The sequence below is a fragment of the Lagopus muta genome, chromosome 3, assembly GCF_023343835.1.
Source record: "Lagopus muta isolate bLagMut1 chromosome 3, bLagMut1 primary, whole genome shotgun sequence".
NCBI classification, from domain to species: domain Eukaryota; kingdom Metazoa; phylum Chordata; class Aves; order Galliformes; family Phasianidae; genus Lagopus; species Lagopus muta.
The window spans coordinates 14,833,658-14,853,473 of NC_064435.1; the positions used below are offsets into that span (position 1 = coordinate 14,833,658).

General features: G+C 38.7%; 1 protein-coding gene across 1 annotated transcript in view; it reads left to right on the forward strand.

Moving 5' to 3' along the window:
- EIF3H (eukaryotic translation initiation factor 3 subunit H) overlaps nt 1-19,816 on the forward strand; it is an 80,575-nt gene that overhangs the window by 20,520 nt on the left and 40,239 nt on the right. The window contains exon 2 of the mRNA XM_048940454.1: nt 1,403-1,559. Within this exon, the coding sequence (XP_048796411.1) occupies nt 1,403-1,559 (157 nt within the window). The remainder of the gene's footprint in view (nt 1-1,402; nt 1,560-19,816) is intronic.

Sequence of the window (19,816 nt, forward strand, 5' to 3'; positions counted from 1 at the left end):
AGGAGAAAAATACTGAAAAAATGAAGCTTTTTGGGCTGTATATTGAGAATAGTAATGCAGTACATAAAGAGCATGGTATGTTGTAATGAGTCTAGTCCTGAATTATTTTTTTATGAATTTCTTGAGTGAAAGACCGAGTTTATGGCAAATATATAGCAAATGTTACATTTAACAAAATGTGACTCAGTATTACTTATGTGTTGGCTGTGTGATAACAGATATTTGGTGGATCGATATGGTCTAGCTCGTGTTTGCTGCACTTCTTTAAAGTGTTGCAAAATTCTCCTTTGCTTCCAGTTCTTCCCCATGAAGGAAATCTATTTATAATTTTTTTTTTCAAAGCACATTTTTCTTCCATTTAATCTATACTGCAACTCTTTAATTTATTAAGAGTGTTTTTCGCCAACTGAGGCAAAGATTAAGAGCAAATATATAAGGACAAGCTTGGAAAAGATCTATGTTACTGGTATTTAAATACAAGCTTAAACAACCCTCAAGAGGTTGAGCTGAAATCCATTATAGTGGGGGATTTACCAGTGAATGTATTGTAGCAGTAGTGTAACAACAACACATTGTCAGACATTTTCTGGTGCATTTTGCTTGGGTGGGTGGATTGGGATTTAGTGAAATAAAATCCACATGTGATGGACCAAGGATAAGATTTTAAGGTCTATTTTTGTGGTAACCATATCCTGTCACGTTCTAGTTTTTATTATTAAACAAAATTTTATTTGTGCAGTGAATTTCTGGTAAAGTAGCATTTCTACCATGTAACTATTTATGAGTGATGGTTGTTTATACTGTTCCATTTCTTTTTGTATTGCCTTATGAGTCATTCATTGTAGAACTCAAATATAGGAAAGGAAGTGAGAAATATAATAAAAAGAGAAGGAACTTATACTCCTTTTAATCATTCATTACTCCTTGAAATATGTAGTTCACAAGATACAGATTGCTTGACTATCTGAAGTAAAATTGCAATAAGGTGCAATTTTAAATGTTAGTATGTTTTCTGCTTTAAAGAAAAAAAAATCCTACTGGTTTCTCCATAATTACTTTCAAGATGTTTTGGTAATGTTTCTTTGAGAGCTAATAAAAATTAGAGCAAGAAGGTAAAGTTGAAACAGACAAAGAAACATAAATGAGTATTTCATTTTAGGAGGGTATTTCAGAAAAATGATTTAGAACTGCTTTTTTACTTCATTTAGTGGTCTTTAAATTCCCCAACATTTTAAGAGTGGCTGTTGTTTAACTTGCCTTGAAGATACTGGCATTCTAACTGGTAGCTCGCTTGTTTTGCAGCTCTAGTCCATGCAACAGTTAAAAGAATATAGTTATGAGTTTTAAAATCGTTGGGGGAAAAATGATTGCATCTTATGGTTTTCTTGTCTTTGCGTTTTAGGTTGTGTTAAAGATCATTAAACATTACCAAGAAGAAGGACAGGGGAATGAAGTGGTCCAAGGAGTGCTGCTGGGTCTTGTGGTGGATGACAGACTTGAAATCACAAATTGTTTCCCCTTCCCTCAGCATACAGAAGATGATGCAGACTTTGATGAAGGTAATGGCTACAATTTTTGCAGAACTTGTGGTAAAACAAACACCAGCCATATTTGCAAAAAGAGATTTTTTTCACCACGGCCAGTGGGTCCTGTGTGATCAGAGAGTGTTTTTGTTTTGATTTGAGGCATAACTGCTCTACTTAAAATGCCGTCTTGCATTTCCAACTGCAGCATACGGAAAGTTACAGATAAATACTATAATGTATATACACACATTGTAGAGTAAGACTGTCTCACTGAAAATTACATTTGTTTCCAGTATAATTCATGTATCCATTTCACAAAAAGACTTACAGTTTGTATATCCATGTATGTGTATATATGTAGTCAAGCATGTAGATTGCCTCCCTGTGGATTTCTTTATATGTGTTAAGTGCTTACTGAAAGCCTGGAAGGCAAAGCTTTGTAAGTTTAAGAACCACTGGTTAACATGAAATCTGCATGATTTTTTGCTTCTCCAACTAAGCTACAAATAGTATCAGAGGTTTACATCTGTCTCGGTGCTTACTTGCTGGCCTAGCAGGTTTTTTTATTTTATTGTCAATATAAGTTAACATAGTTGACCTGACACAGAATTGTAAAATTTGTAAAACAAATTTTAGAGGTTTACAATTCTAATCTTTGCACTGTGTGTATGTATACATCTAGTGATGCTGGTAGAAATGCTTCTTTGTTAGGTTTTAGAGAAGAACAATTTGACTTCAAGAGTAACTGAAGAGGCAATATAATCAAAGGAGTTGTGGTTGGAAGCTTGATTCTATCTAATTTTGCTAATTCAGTTTGAGCAAGATTAAGTAGTGTTTAGGCATAAACTCATTTTTCTTATAATGAGATTAGATATTATTAAATTAATATCTTATTACAAAAGAACCTTGAACTGCCTTTAAAACAGAGATTGTTTTAAGACTGTGCATCTTGGTGAAGTTTCTTAGCTGCTTATTGCTTTTGTTGTTTTGTTTTGTTGTTCAGAATTTTAAGAACAGCAAAACAAGGGAATGTTAATTGTCTTACAGTCATATGGTACCAGAGTCAGAGCTATATTTTCTTAAAGCCTAAGAGATGTTTTAAATATTATTTCTCTTCTGTATCTCTTCAAAAGATTAGAGTAAGCTAAATTTTTAATTGGAGCCTGTGCTTTAGTTTTTGCTGTACAAAAAGGCTGTTTTTTTCCTGTGTAGCCAATAGATAAGCAAGCAGTGAAATAACGTTCTTAGTTTCTGAGATGGATTTATCTCACTATGACAACCGTATTGAAGCTGTAAGTCTGTGATCTTATTGCAAGGTTCAGCCGTTCCTGCTTGTAAAAAACTTCATTTCAAGAACTCTTGTCAGTTTTTCTCTTCTCAGCAAGCAGGCACTTATCCTGGTATCAAGTAAGGTGCAAAGGCAATGCTTGTGGAGCTTCCCATACCAGGATGCCTTAGCATATCAACCTTCTGTTCCAGTGCTACAGAGGGAAGAATAAACTCGAGCCAGCATAGATGGCACGTGTAGCAGTTTAACTGCTACGTGCCTAACAGCAGTGTGGAATTGGCAACCGTGTCAGCAGAGCTTTCCAATGCTGCACTATGTACAAAGAGGTTCTCTGCCTTCTTGGTAAAATAGTTGAGCAGGCAAAATCATTCACACACTGCTCTTGTTCACTCTGCGTTACCTTTACTTTGGGTCTCTTAAGCACTTTCACTCATGTGGAGGGGCTAGAGAAGGTGAAAATCGAAACAAAGTGTCTCTTGAGGTAGCCAGCTGAGTGTTAGATAGCTTTTTACCCTTGGAATAGAACTGTCTTCCATCTCCTCAATGTGTCTTGTTTGTTTTCCCTGCAGCTGTGCTTCTCTATGCAACTATTTTGCTGGATTTTCAAAAGATTTTTTTCTTTTAGATGCAGGTATTTAAGCAGAGAGATCCATTGTTATCTGCTAGAACCTTAACATTCACCATGTTAAAACCCAAACCAAACAAGACTTGTATAAATGAGTACCACTGGTTTTATGTGTCTACCCAAATTCAGACCCAGAAATACTGAGGGAAAGAAAAAGTATCTCTGTGCTTCAGTACTTCCATCACCCAGAAAGATACTGAACTTAGTTCGCTTCGATCTGCATCGTGCTGTATTGCCTTTTCCTCTAGTTTTCTTAGTGTGTCTTTGGATTTTTCTCTTTTCTTTTATCCAGGATACTGGAATAGAAACAATTCTATTTGCAGTGAAAGGTTCTGGGCCTGCAAAATACATTTCACAGAATCACAGAATTGTAGAGGTTGCAGGGGACCTCTAGAGATCATTGAGTCCAACCTTGGTCTGCCAATATCCTGCCTGACTTTGGCCATGCATTGATTGTGTGTTAATGCAGGGACTACTGCACAGGTTGCAGGGACCACAATACCCCAGCTGGCCTCCTCCTGAGGGGGGAGCAATCATGCTGCAGTTACCTGTTCCCAAACACCAAATCTGCTATGGTGAGAACTGGATGAATTCACAAAAAGCAGTTTATTCTGTATCCTCTTGCAGGAGCTCTAGGAGTAGGTCAGATGTAAAACACACGTTTACCTTTTGCTCTTGAGGTGATTATTGTTAAGAGAATGAAGTTTATGTATGGGAGGGTGATATTTCAGCAAACAAATTGTTGAGTACTTAGCAAGAAACATGAAAGCTACTGATTTGTTTTTAAAACTGAGATCTGATATAAAGCATGTTTTTGAAGGTGCTAAGAAAATGCCCTTAACTTAAACTTGAAAAAGGTACTTAAATGATGTTTAAGAATCTGTGGGATAAAGATGGATTTCTAACTGTTGTTAGCAACAACCATTACTTCAAATATGCTTTTATTTAAAAAGGTGACATTTTGCTTCAAATATGCTTTTATTGTAAAAGGTGACTTTTGCTTCTCACTGCTAATATCTGAACTAATAGTAAATTTTGACTATTTGCCTCAATATAATTGCTTCAAAAACAAAATTGACAATTTAAAAACAGAAGTCACTGCTTGGTTGTTTGTTTTTTTTTTTTTGGTGTAAGATGATTCTTCGGATTAGTTTGGACTATTTCTAGAAAGTATAGAAAAGATATATATTTAGCTTCAAGTAGTAAAATCTGTGAGGGCTGTCTAACATTTACGAATCCACAGGTGTTTTTCATCTCAGAAAGTTTCTCTTGCAGTGTCATCTTCCTGAGATTCTTTTTACAAAGTATAATTTTTCGTAAGATTTTCCTGTCAGGGAAGTCTTAAACACCTACAATGGCCTGCTGTAGCACAATATTTTCCAGGGAGACTTTCAGCCCAGCAATCTGTGCTAGAAAGCTGTAGGTGAAGTTTAGTTGATGATGTGTGAACTAATGGAGGAAAATTGCCGAACTGGTATATGTTGTTGAGTCTTCAGCAAAATATGCCTCAGCACAGGCTTTGATTTTAGGGCTGCTCTGTAGACTCCTGTTCAGGCTTTTACTTCCAAATGGCTTTATTTCTTTATTCTCAGTGCACTCAAACGCTCAAAAGTATTGAAATGATTTCTCGAAACAGAGGTCTTTAAGTTGGAGAAGATACTTTCATGTGACGTCCTCCAGGTTTTCCCTAAACATGAGTTGAATCTAATGATTTCTGCTCTAAGGATTTGTTGGTGAAAGCACTGCTGTGAAATGAGCAGTACCCACGCACATCTTTGTGCTGTGAGGTTAGTTTTCTGAGAATTAGTTTCACTTTAGGGTACTTCAAAGCTTTTGTCTGTGCTTAGTTTTTCTTTCAGTTAGCATTTACAAAGAAGTTGTAAGGCATGGCATTAATATTTAAGGAAGAAAATACATATTATTCTTGACTACAAATTGCTTCTGCAAGGGACATGTTGTGTTCTGTTCTTCTCATTTCAGTTAACTCGCTTTCCGTGCAAGGAATACACATTGCTTTTAAATAGGAAGAAAAGCTACATAGTGAATAACACAGAAGAGAAAAATGATGTAATGTACATTTTGAAATTCGTGATAAGTTTTGAGACACTTTATTTCAACCTGAGATGTTTTTACTACCTTACTTTCAAAGCTAAGATAATAGATTAAGTGCTGTGGTAGTTGTGCCAATAACAACTTTGAGACAACTGTGTAATCATGTATTAAAAAGAAAAAATTCTAGAATGTTAGAATTTTCTTGTAGCTATGTGGAGTTTTCATCAAGTTCGCTGTGAAATACTGCAGATGGAAAGGTGATGTCTTCACTTGTGTGAATTTTACTTCCTCGCTTGAAGGTTAATTTTGTTTGTCAGCTTTCAGAAAAGAGCTATCTCAGGATTCTTACATTTGCGTGTATCTGTTGTGTGTAGGCTGTATTTAGTTGTGCTGTCAGTAATGGCTAAAATAACACGGTGAGCGTTTAGTGAGAACGTTGCACGATTTGCTATGCGTGTGGCTGCAGTTTAGCCTCAAACCCAGGGGCATGTGCAGCGACACGTATATCCCATGTGGTGGTTTTCAGGGTTTGAAGCAGACAGTGGCAGCAGCAGTTGTTAGTGCAGAGCCCGACCTGCAGCACTGCCAGCACTGTGCCCTGCAGTTACGCGGCGCTTAGAGGGCTTCACACGGCTGGAAGGAGCGCGCTTTTGGAGGAGTTAAGATAAGCATCACACTGGGGCACGCGTGCTTGAATTGGTCTCACTGCAGTGAGACTCGAGTGAACGTTCTCTGTTCAGGTTCCTGTCCTGTTGGAGGAGCCGTTCTGGACGTTAAATCTCTTAAAGCTAAGCTTGTGAGCTGCTGCGCTTGGCGTTGTAGGTCCTTAAAGAACAGCATTGCCTGAGTTTGTGCTTCCCAGCGTCACAGTGCGCAGCGTCTTCTCGTCTTCCACGGCGGGGTTCGAAGTCTGTGTGGAAAGCAACGCGCAGCCATGCCCCGCATCTCGCTCAGGCCGAGCGCTGCCGTCCGCCCTTACGCAGCGGGATGGCGGCCGTGCGGCGAGGCTCTGCTCTCCCGCGCGGGGCGCCGCCAGGGGGCGCCGTCATCCCGCGCACGGCGGCCGGGAGCGGAGCGTTGCAGCGCGGGGCCGTGGCACCCCGTCCCGTGCCGAGGTCCGTCCGTGTGCCGCCGGGCGCTGCGGAGCTCCACGCGCGCTGCTTCAGCGCGGGGCTGCGGCGGCCGCCTCCGGCTCTCCTCTTCCGTTCCCGATCCCCACGCGTTTAACCCCTCGGTTAGTGCGGAGACAGGGACTTTTGTTTATGCGGGCTGTGTCAATTTAAGAATTGCGTATATACTGTTGCATATTCTGTTCCTTTTCTTGGTGCTAAATACCTTTGCTTGTAGCGCTTCTGGATTCTCGAGTGGGATTCCTTCTTGCTGTAGAAATAGTACTTTGCAGAGATAAATAAATCCTTTTGTTCGGCGTCTCATTTTGAATCAAAACTGAGGAATTGTGCTCTTTTAAGCACAGACATATTAAAGTTGTATTTAAATCCACGTCCGTTAAGATGTGCTGCAGAAGGAGTCGGGGCAATTTGCACCAAACACAGGAATGCCGTAATGCCTTTTATCTTACTCGAAGAAAATGTTCTTTGTGACATTTTTCTTTGAGTAATTTTAAAGATGAAATACTTACATCTGCCAGATTCCAGTAATTCGGTCCGTTTGTTTGATTTCTGTAAGCCACCCATGCAGTGGATTTCATTACCATATTTAATAAACTCGTAGTTATGCTGGAATTTACTGAAAACTGTACTTCAGAACACTCATTTAATAGTCCTAACGTGGAGGTGAGAGAGGGTTCTCAGTTGCAGGGAGCAGCTGTGCAGGTAGGGCTGTATGCAGCAGGCTGAGCAGCACTGCACCGTGCAGCCCTGGCGTTCAGGTACTCACTGCATGCAAGTGCTGAACCTGAAGCCAGAAGATTTTTCCTTCATGGTTTGTGTTCCACCTCAACTCTATTCTTCATTTATAACCACGATATACAATTGTGCAGCTTGCTAGATGAACATTTCCTATTTTATAACGCTTGCAGAAGCACTTTTTTTTAAAATGTAATCAGTAATATGAAAGCTCAATTTCTTTATTTTCTTCAGGTTAAATAAAAAGCTACAGGCAACTGGGTGATTTTGTTTCTTCTTGCAAATGCAACGGGCTGCACTCTGACTAAAAGTGTACAGAGAAGAGTAAGAAGAAATACAAAAAGTATATTTAGGTTTTAATATTTTCTTTGTTTTCACATAGTAGCCTATAAATTTTATGACAGTCATTTGGAAATAGAAAGTCTTATGCTTAATGCTTAGTGGAGATGAAAAAAATTACAGGTTATTTTCCCTGAGTACTCAGAAGGATTTTCAGAGTTACTTTTTGGTGAGTTACACAGAATCTTGAGATTATTTGCGTGTTACAAATTCACCTATTCTGTTATTCGTTCTGTTTTGGGGATATGCAGGCTTAATATGGAAATACTGTATATTCTTCCACATTTAAAATTACACAGAAATGATCTCCTGTTTGTATTTTATCATTAACTCATGGTAACCAATATCTAAGGTGCTAGTTCGTACTGACTGTGGAGTCCCAAGTAAACCTTACAGCTCCTTACAGCTGTTTTCATACAGTTTCAGTAGATTCATTTCTGAAAAGATGTTAGTGTGAACATATGGCAACAGTGAAGTGTGCTGCCTTTTTTTTCAGATGTGCTCTATTTTTTACTGAGCATTTGAGTTTTTCTATACCACAGTTTAGTCAAAGTCTGGATGTAGCCGTTTGTTTTTTAAGAAAACAGGGTTTTTTTTCAGGCAAATGCTGTAACATACAATAGGCGTCCTGGTAGACAGACAGGCGTGTGCTCAACTGTCACACTGAGGTAGGTGCCTTCTGAGGTGCCCAAAAGTTAGGCGAGCAGTAAGTAGCTTTAGGCTACCTCTGTGCCTGGCAGATGAGCTTCTTGCAGGAGGAAGCCCAGACCATGTGAAGACAGTGGTGTCCACTGCAATAAAACTTGCTTTTTCATCTTTCATTGTGAGTCTTCAGTCCTAGACAACATGCTGCAGCAATGGAAATTTCCATTCTGTTTGGCTGCTTGGATCGCTATCTCCACTTTGTGTGTGTTTTGTTGTGGTCTCTAGCATGTCCTTGCTTAAGAGACTGATTTTCATTTGATTTTTCTTCTTTTTTTTTTTATTCTTTTTTCTTTTGTGGTCCCTGTGTTCCCCCATGCCTTTAACTAGCTATGACTCTCAGTTCATTTGTTCTTTTGGTAACACTTCTAGTGTGTCTGCACCAAAAGAAGGAGAACGATCTTTTAACACCTTCTTACTTGTTTCCATTCTCCCCCTCCCCTTTCCTTTTCTGCTAATGCAAGTATTTAGCCGTTTCCTTCCCTGAAGAATGCTGCAATAAACTTGAGGGAGCAGAAGGAAAGTACAGCGAACTGCATAAACCTCCTGTGCTGGAGTCTTATTCCAAGAGGCAGAATAAAGGGAATGGAGATAGCAACAACAACTCAGAGCAATACATCTGAGTAAAAGTGATAAGAATGGGTTGAAATACTAAGTAATGGTAAATTAAAAATATATCAATCTTTTTTGTTTGTATTATCTCCCCTATCAGATATGTTTTCTGTTCTGTGACCAGACAGCAGTGCTAGCGTTCTTAAGATATCACCTAAAACACTATTGATGCTCTGTGGTGAACACAACTGTATTGTCTTGGGCATAGTTTAAAAAATTAAAAATTAAACACTGAACAGCAAATTTCTTGCAAAAGTTGCATGGAGATCATGGAACAGATTTTTATAATCTGACGGTTGCTCCAAATGGTAAAGGCTGGGAGCAGCTCTGGGATGTGTGCATGGAAACAACATGTATTCCTGCAGGTGGGGGACTGTTAGAGTAACAGCTTCTTATGTGAGATTTATTGTTCTGAGGAATATGCTTTTTATCTTACAATGCAACACAATTATGACAACTTTTTAAAGATCAGTTGGGATGTTTTAGTGAGCAGGAAATGGCATCGGATGATTTGTTGTTGTTTCTTGCCTAATAATGTGTTATGGTTTTCTCACAGCTGCATAACCTGAAGAAATTAGGCAGTGTTCTATTTGACAAAAAATGTGTATGTTGTCAAGGTGTAAAAGGCATTAAGCCCAAGTCGTGCCATATTAGTGTATAGTGTTTATATTTATTTTGTTAATGGACTGAGCCCTGTTACTGGCCCAGGGTTCAATGCTGAATCTGGAATTAAATACTTAAGCAGTAGAGGTGGTTGAAATCCATTTTTGTGAACAGCAAACCTACTGAAGCAGTGGAGTTGAAGGGATAAGCAATCAATTCACAAAGCTCGCTAAACTTAAATGATTTTCTAGAGAAATATTTGTCTTTGATAGAAAGGAGAAAAATCCTCAGTAGAGCTTAGATCCAGTGTATAGAATCTTAATAATGACAAAACTAGGGAAGTACAAACTAGTTTAAAACTGTGCTGAGAATGGTCAAGGTGTGCACAGCTGCAGAAAGGAGTAGTTTGTATTAGCTTATATGTTTTTAATTTCTCATCAGCCTACCTACCCAATGTGTTTATGGGAGATAAGGTTGTTCTTCTAACTGAAGGACGTTTGCTTTATTTTGGTTTGTGGTGTATTGGTTGAGAAGTTTCTGTAGTACGCAGCTTCTTTTGTTTCACTGTTTGCTGAACACACAGTTTGATTTCCTTTATTGAATTATATGCTTGGGTTCAGCATAAATTAATGCAGTAGAAAAATACACATTAAAATAGATTGTTTATTCTCTAGTAAAATATTCATACTTTTTTTTTTCGTAGGTTTGGTATGATAAATCCTTGATGCAGATATTTATAGCCAACATGCGGCACTGTGGAGCTTTATTCAATAATAGAAACGAAAAGATTTCTGAAAACTTTCAGGGGGGAAAAAAAGACATGTTTTTGTGCAATATATTTAGGTCATAAGGGACATCTGTGAAGGATAATTTTTTAATACTTGCTAACAATCCTAATATAATACGGTCTATTCATCAGTCATATTGTTCCTGACTTGGCTGGTGTGGATTTTAGTGATTCCCGATGTGCATTCAGACTCTCTTAATTGCTAGTTTCTTGCTGTTCTATCTTATTGTTTTGTAGGACAATGCATAAACGGGCACGGAATAATCAAAATGGTTTCCCTGGCCATATTAGGCACCTAACAGAGATATATTTGCTGTGCAGTGTGTGCATGGTTTTGCAAGTGGAAGTCTCCTTAGAACAAAATAAATCTTGACATGAAAATAATGCAGCAGATTTGAATGCTCTCTTCAGTGTGTGTATATAAATAAATCATCTGTGTGATACAAAAGCTCCGAGATATAACATTTATACTGGAGAGAAATTAGAGGGGTAAGTTAGGGAGGCAGAACAGACACTGAACTCCGTGATTTTGGAGGTCTTGATTAAACTGTTAAATTGTGCCAATTTAATGCTTTTTGGCTTAGAGGGAAAAGCTGGTTCATATATATTTGCACTCTAACTCAGATCTAATCTTAGTTCACATGAGCTCAGAACAGCACTCAGCTGCAAGGCGTTGGGATTCTGACAAGGTGCTGGTAATGTTCCTCCAACTTGCACATGCAGGGCACATAGTGAGATGGGCAGTGCTGAGCTTTCTTGCTTGAGAGGAGAGGTGATGGCACACTTCTGTGCTTTAGGATTTAACGTTAGTGACAGGGGAAGACTGACTGGCTGAAGTCCGGCACGATTCCTGAATGGTACTTGCAATTAAACTTCAATACAGGGGTGGAAATGGGTTTTTTCCATTATGTTCTTTGTGCAAAAATCTTGACTTTTTAGTGGTTTATATACTGCGATCTTACCTGCTGAGAAAGCGACAGCTGTTTAATATTTTGGGATAATCATTCCTATAGATAAATATCCTAATCCAGCATCTCTAACTCTCAACTGTTTGTGTCAGCGAAGGAACAGTAGTAGAAATGGGGGCTGTCGCAGCAGGTTGGGGGGGGAGCTTTCCTTATAGCTGGATCCAGGTGTTGAATCTCTTTTTAAACCTAAACCTTAACCCTCTGATCGATTTGGGAGTAAACAAAAGGATTTATTTGCTGGATTTGTCACACTCATTTTTAGTCAGTCGTTGTAGCCAAGCACAACAGGTTGTCTTTAAAAATCCCACATAGCTGCAACACGTGAAAATATTTTTTTTGTAATTCCTTGGGTGATTTTTAGTTCTGCCTTAACAAGCCATGTTTAATAAAATTGGTTGGAGCTATAAAAGCACTAACAGCGACCAGGAATAAATCAGCTTGTGGCTGTTAAGTCAGTTGTTGAGTGCACTTGAAAGACCATGGTATATGCAAATGTTGATTTTATTCAGGGTTCAAATCTGTAGCTGCATAGCTTAATTAAATAATTTTACCAGGCTTGATAGTTGTTCTCTATATTAAATAGTTTAAAATTTGATTCATCTCTGCAGTCTTGATTAAAAACAGTTTGGCAAAAGCTTCGTGCAAGCTGCTTTACTTGGTGAGCTTGATGGTGAAGCCGTGCATTTCACAGAGCTGCTGATTTTCTGTGGCTGCAGTCGGGGAGAAAGGAGTGAAGGAAGACAGTTGGAAAAGGAAATCGAAGACGGTGTTGTAAGGATGCAGTTTGGACACTGGGTGCCACTCCTGGTACACACAGAGGCTCGAAAGCCTTCCTTGTACAGCGAAACAACAAGCGCTCTTAAAAATGGAGATCTTTGCTCATAAAATTCTGAAGGCCTTCGTCCTCAAAGCCAAGTGTTTCCCCTAGCTGGAAAAACATATTCCTCAGTCCTACGCAGAGTAATGAAAGCTACAAGGGCAAGATTTCATCTGTTTTTTCTTCTGTCATCATAATGGGAATGATTTTCTAGGCTTGATGCTTTGCTGTCTGGCTGCGCAGCTTCCATCATAGGCAAGAAAGACGCAGTCACAGCACCAAGTATTCAGGAGCCAGACCAAGTGCCACAGTTCTCCTCAGGAATAGAAAGAATAATTTAAAAACAAAATAGGACTGAAAGGTCTCCCTCAAAGTGTGTGTATATATACACACATATGTACACATACGTTCTGTGTTTTTTTATTTTTTTCCATGGATTTATTGCTTGTTAGGAGAATACAGTGTTTTGTAAAATAATCTGATGGTATGCTGTGATGGAAAACCAGATGAAAGAAATGGCTCAGGTTCACTCAGGGGTTGATGGACTTACAGAAACTAGATTTGGAGGCATGCATGATGGCTTTTTGATAGGCACTGAGTGCTGAAGGTAAGAGGAGTGCTGAGGAGTGGGAGTGAGGAGAAGCATTCAGATGTAAACTGGAGCAAGGTTAATACTGCCATGCTGAAAGCCATGCAGCTGTCCAGCTGGGACGCAGGCTCTGATTTATGCCTCGCTGTGCCTGGAGGCATCAGCTGGCTCTAGGCATTCTAGCCCTTCTACAAACACGTGTGCTCAAACTGTTGAGGGAAGGCATAGGAGTTGAGGTCTTCCACAGGAGCGTTGGCCTTTATGTACCTGGCTACTGGAAAATTTGATTTCAGTTCTGTTGATGAGGGGGGTTTAGAATGCTAGGACAGAACACTTAGAAAATGTGAGACATCTAAGGCTGATCTCTGTTGCAAAAAATTTACCTGCTGTTTTGTTTGAAATGGAGTTAAGATAATGGGTCAGAAATTGAAATGTGCATGGAAGGGGTGGAAAGCATGGCACTAATTGAAATAATGAATTGCAGGCTGAAGGATGAGGGAGTTCTTTGTAAAATTCAACTTTGATATAATTGCGTAGAGTTAAAAGCAAAAAGTCACTCTATTCTCAAATGTAGAATTCTGAGATTTTTCTTTCACTTTTCAAAATGGCATTTGAGAAAGGGGTTCCTGTTTCTTACACTGCTCCATTGGACTGAATCATCCAACCTCTTCTCTTACAGTATTGTTCCAAGTGAAAAAATTGATATATTTGGATGCGTAAAGAGTGAAAGAGTCATCCTTTTCTCTGTGTGTTTTTGTATTTGAAAAGTAAAAACTTTGAAAACTGTTATAAGTATTGACTCTTTTGAATTTAAACTTGCAAATGAATTCTCTTAATGTTGCCCTTAAGTTGTTTTGTGCTTTGCAGGACAAACTCTATCAAAAAAGCTTTGGCAAACATGAGTCATTTGGTGCTACTTGTAATTAGCTTAGTCTTAAGTAGATGGTGAATAATACAAAGCCGCACTGGTTTTTGTGGTTTTGCTAACTGTGGAAAAGGCCTGACTTATTTTAAAAAGTTTTTTTTTTTTAATTTTTAAATTTTAATGAGACCTTCTTATCAAAAGACACCAGATACATAAGCAGAGCCAGATATGAAGGAATTGGCAGCAAGCCTCCTTTTGTTGACACCTGGAAATCTAATAAATGGACCAATTGAAGTAATGAGTATAGTGGATGATAGGCTGGAGCCACCTGGATTTTATTAGGCTACTTGGTGCTTTGATCACAACTTGAAACAGAGAGTTGTCCGCTTGTAATGTTAGCATTCCAATTCACTACAAATTTTAATCTGACTCAATACAAAGAAGGGCTATAAAACTCAAGACATGACTCAAATCAGAAATTGGCATGGGGAAGATGTTCAGCTTGCCCACCTCAGCACAAACCACCTGTTGAACAGAATTTGTACTCTCAAAGTGGAGTGGCAGATGACTTTCAGCTGGAACACATCTGCTTTGAGCCATGGAGAGCATCGTAACCTCTCAGACTTGCTGTGAGCAGATGAAGGAGTTCACATGGTGCGCTGGGCTGCATCTGGGGCTAGTATGGGTATCCATAGCATGTCTTGATGTTGCGTGCTGCAGCTGCTGTAACAAACAAGTGAAGCCGCAGGGCTTTGACTTAAGGCAGCAGACGTTCTGGTCCGGCATTGGGCTCCCTGCACGTGCTCTGTGATGCAAGCATGGTCCTGGTGGGCTTTCTTTGCATTCCCTTCGTGTATTTTAAAAAGCACTTTAATATATATATTAGAAAAAAAGATGCTTAGATCTCTCTTCTCACAGATCTGTCTTCTCATCCTACTTGCTCTTAGTAACAAATTAGTCTTTTTGCCTGTTCCCAACTTAAGATTTTCATTAATTAGAAGGAAGTCTTCAGCTAATACGCTGTTTAAAAAGCATCACGATGAATGAAGTCTAAGTGTTAAAACTGGTTATGGACCCAATGGACATTTTGAAAAGTATGCAATTAAAATCTACACTTACAAAGATGGCTAGTGATCCTTTTGCTTCCCCTGTGCTGCAGCTTTTATGCAAGTTAGATGGTATCTGGCAGCATATCCATTACATGCAGCTGACAGAAGTTTCATGGATCTCCTCGTACGGCAGCCAAAAACCTGATGTCTGTATGCAGCTCGCAGGCTGCGTGTTTGTGCATACAACCTGAAGCTGCACATCGCTTGAACCAAATGCCCTCTTTTATGCAGGAAGGTGTAGGTAGCTGAACCACAAAAGTGCACTGTGTCTAAGATGTCTGCTGCAGGGCATCTCGCCAACCTGTGTAGTAGAGAGTTTAAATGGTTGTAAAGCTGCCAACGCTAGGTATAAGGTGGGATAAGAGAATGATTTGTACCTGGAGTGTGAGATTAATACCCTGCACTTGCATAGCACCTTTCACTTGAGGGTCTTGTCACACTTTATGATCAGTTAATTGCCTCATAACCTCTCTGTGAGGTGGGCTATCACTAGTTTACAGTTAAAGAAACTGATGCATAGAAGAATTTAAGTAACTTCTTTGGGATGCCTGGGTAGTTGTGGGAGAAATGTGTGAAGTTCTTCTCTTGCTAATTTTGGAATGCCTAATATCACAGCATCTAATTTCCCTTAACAAAAGGCAGGAACTTAGCCTTGCTCTTTCTAATTCCTCCAGCTCTTCAGTTGTGGGGTTCCTTGTCTGTGCTTTTCTCCCCCTTGTCCTTTGAACTGTGGTCTTCCAGGTGGCAGCTGAAGAGAACTGTTGGAAAGGGCAACCAAGTGCTCTTTTAGGTGTGAGTCTAAAGCACTGTAACTTGTCCATCTGCTTTAGATGCTGAAGAGTGGCGTTTTGACATGGAAATATTTTGAATCTTTGGACTGACTTCTCTACTTCTGAACGCGCAGGTATCTCAGAGCTGCTCTCCATTGTTTTTGCCACATTGAGATGTGATAAAGCAGTGCTGTCGTGCCTGATTTCTCTTACTCCTGGCGCTGGAGGTCTGGCAGTGCAAGGTGCTGCTGATGGGAAGCCATGGCTTTGTCTCTGCTAGACCTCATACACATTAAATCATGGCAGTGCTGTTTCAGCATGTGAGTACACCTCTGTGGTCCAAAGAAAACTCTTGCAGTTAGTAAATTCCTACTTGGCCTTTTTCACGTTAGGAATAAAACAATCAGAGCTAACTTTTTAATCGCTTTAACCACATTTGTGTAGAATTCTTCTGTATCTATACTGGTTATAAAGCCAGGAGTGAGTAGAAGTTACTGTTCGCCAGGAAAGGACATATGGGGTATTTATCTGAAGAGGTGCTGGAGTATGAAAATTAAACCTATCATGTATGGAGACTGTGTTACAGGCTACATCCTTTATAGTATGTATAAAATGCTATCTTTAGAAATGCAACTGAGAGTAGTAATTCGTAAGATAGAAAAGTGCTTCAGAATGTTTGGAGCTGTGACAACTTATATTTTGGTTTGAAGTATGCATGGATAAAAACTGGACATATTCTTCTCCCCTCACCCCCAGCGTAATTTCCTTATTACATGTACTGGTTCTTGCTAGTAATGATTTTTATTTTTGAGACACTGGAGAGTGAGAAGTGCTGAAAGAAAGCTGGTATGAGCCATCTGCTCAATAAGCAAAACACATTTTTTGACCTCGGCTTTGGAGAAGAAAAAAGTAAACAGGACTTTCCCTTAAGATACTGGTGGACTTGACAAGACTGATAATTGGTTTTAATAATTCTGTTCAGCTGCTTTTGCCTTACAGAAGAAGATAGTTTTTCTTCGGCTTCTTAATAATCAATAGTGCAGCTCATGCTGCAAGGCAGAAGCAGAAGGTCCAATATTCAAGATAGACAAAGTTTTTTGGTGTGATTTATGTGTATTTTTATCCCAGACTTACATTTTAGTTCTTCTGCTTTTTTTTTTTTTTTTTTTTTTTTGGTCTGCATCTGTTTAAACAAAGTTACATAGCACTTCCACCTTAAAATAAGAGCAATTGTAAACCTTTTTTAGAAGAAGATTTACAAAGCTTGTCTTTGTTTCTGGAGGCAAGGATTATATGGCAACAAGATGACTGTTGTGATTGGAAAGGTAATGTGTTGTTTCCAGGGAGGAAACTCTCAAGAAACATGAGTTCAAAATCAAGCTGAGTAGTTCTGTGCTGGATGCAAACACTGGCAGTTTTTGAAAATGCTACTTTCACACACTGACTGTAATGCATTGCATACAGGTCATACCGACCAGCTCACTCTAGCTTATCATACCTCCAAGTAAGCTAATTAGGGTCACATTAGGTGTGTTACACATTCCAGAGGTTTGTACTGGTACACTTTCAAATTTGCGTGAGTGATAACTGAGCAGAGTTAATCCCTTGTCTTGTAATTATACCTGCAAACCTTTTGATCATAGCTATTTTCTTCCAGTGTTTAATGGTGGTGCTTCTGCTTTCAGGATGTAATTAAAGAGCAAGCGTTATTGAAGCACCTGTTGGTGGAATCTCAGTAAAGTTCTTGTTGTCTTCATCTGAAGAAAACTGTTGTTGTTTATTTGTTCTGTTCTGTGTAGTACAAAATGGGGGGTATTGAGGGATTTTTATCCATGCTACTTACGCCTGGGCTTTCTTTCCTCATATCATGCATTTTTCACTGCTGGAATGGTACTGATGCATTGCCCAATTTTCAGTGCTCAGTTAATTTGTCACACAGAAGATAACTGACTCTACTGGCCATAAAATTTGTTTTATTGCCAATACGTTTAAACACTTCTGATTAACTTTTATTGGGGTCATTTTATTAAATTTGATGCCTGTGAGTATCGTGCTGAGTTAAAGATTGCTACTTCAGATGCCACAAATTTAATAAAATTGTTATCCGAGAGCACGGTGGTTCTTTGTTCCTGGCCTGGATATCAAGTTTATTTGGAATCTGGCACAAGTATATGTTGTTTTCTTCTTTTGAATCAGTATCGTGCTAAGTCATAGCGCCGCCCAAATCCTTTAGGCAATTATTTGTAACAGGAATAAAAACCCGGAAATATTTAAAAGCCTGGGGAGCTCATTTGAAGAACAGCATCATTTGCTCTTTTTCTTTTACAGGAGGGCTTACAAAATTATAATAATGCCCAGTAACACTAAATTTTGGAGGTAACTTTATTGTCTTTACAGAGGATAACACAGCTGACCTATCTGAAATGCACATTTGTTGTTTCTTCTCACGTTGCAATAAAAACAAAGTTTTCAGTAATTAATGTGTAAGAGGGATGGTTTTTCTTTTTCTTTTTTTTTTCAGACTATATAATAGCTGAAATAGCTACTTCAAGTGCAGCTTAATTAGATTTTACTCCTAAGCAGAGCGGTGCTCACGGTGACTCAATATTGATTTGAAGATTAAGTGTTAATTCTTTAAGAATGCATATATACATTTTCATTTTTCAAGAAACATCTCTGTTGTAAGTAATGTTCTCATTCTTATTGATAATTCATTTTTGTGCCATGTAATGTAATAAAAGTTACATCATGAAGTCTTTAAAGTAGGTAGTAATTAATTGATATCATAGCAGTCAAATGGTATTATAAAGTGCATCCTGCTGAGGGATGGAAACGTGCCAAAGAGTCATATACTGGGATTGGAACAGGCCAGGTAGGATATTAATTTTAAATAGTAAATGGGCTATGAGGCAGTGTTTACCTACTGTTTAAACTAGGAAGAAGAATGTCCATGGTAAGCTTCTTTGGGGGGGAAAAGAAACAAAAAACTTCAGATAGTTTGGTCCAGGTATCCAACAAGAAATAGGCCAAGAAAAAATGATAGAACAAATGAAAGAATAACAGTGAAGAGATGCGCAGAAGGTGGTTGTTTGCTGCTTTCAGTTTGCACAGTGTTGCATAAGAAAGTGAACAGGCAAAGCTGAAGCAGCAGGGACAATAGAAAGAAATATAGGGGTTTATTTATAAAAGAGAGATCACAGCAATGAGAGGAGAAGTTATACAGGGAGATATAATGTCTTTTCAGTGGTGTGAGTTGTAATTTGGGGTTACCGGGAGGGAAACGATTATGGGAAGTGGAATTTATAAGGCAAAAGTATTGGTCTTTTTGAGCACGGTCTGTGAGTGTAGCCTCCCTCTTTATAAAGATAAAGGCTAAAAATGGGTAAGTTGATTTCCGAGACTGTAAAAATCCAAGGATTTAATTCAGTGCATAAAACCAGCATTTGTGAAATTTGATGAACTGTGTGGTAAGTGATTATTTTACCTCCGCAAGGGACCCTGCGGACCTTCAAGTTTTTGACACTGAGGGAAATGTGTAATTCTTTAAAATAACTCCTGCTGCTAACCTAAGTAAAGAGAGAACTTTCATACAGAAACCTAATATGTGTGTGCCTTTAGTCATGCCAGAAGTGCAGATATGATGTTTCATACAGGCTTCTCTGTGGTTCCCAGTTGCTGAATATCTGAGTGCGATGAATGCATTTCACCATAAATTGGTAATGGTGTGTACTTCGTGGGTGAAGATGATAGTAATCTTTTGCCTTGTGTCACCTAATCTGATTTTTCAATTCCTCAGTTACATAAACACTACAAAATCAAAATGTGGGGACCTGCTCCAGAACATTTGGTGATTTATTTTTTTAATAATAATTTCTATTTTCGATTTGCATCCTCTTTTGAGGAATTTCTTTTCAGATTTTCATAGACTAATTTTTCTTCATATGAAACTATGTATTTGCTTTCACACAACTCTTCCAATTAAGAAGACGAGCTATGAAGCACCTTATTTCTTGAGCATTAAATAGTTCTTCACATGTCTGCAGTATTTAATCGTGCCATTATAAAACCAACTGGAGAATGAGACCTGAATGCCTATGAGCATCACATTATCAGAATTTTGGCCTGCCTGCACTTTTTTTTTTGGTAGGAATATTTGATTTGATATGAAAAAGTAAAAGTAAGAAGAAAATAAACTGAAGTGAATTGCTATCAGTGGATGGCCTTTGAAGAAGCTGAAAAAGAAAGAAAAACATCTGACAGGCAATAGGTTGTATAACTTGTTATCGGAAAGAATCATCC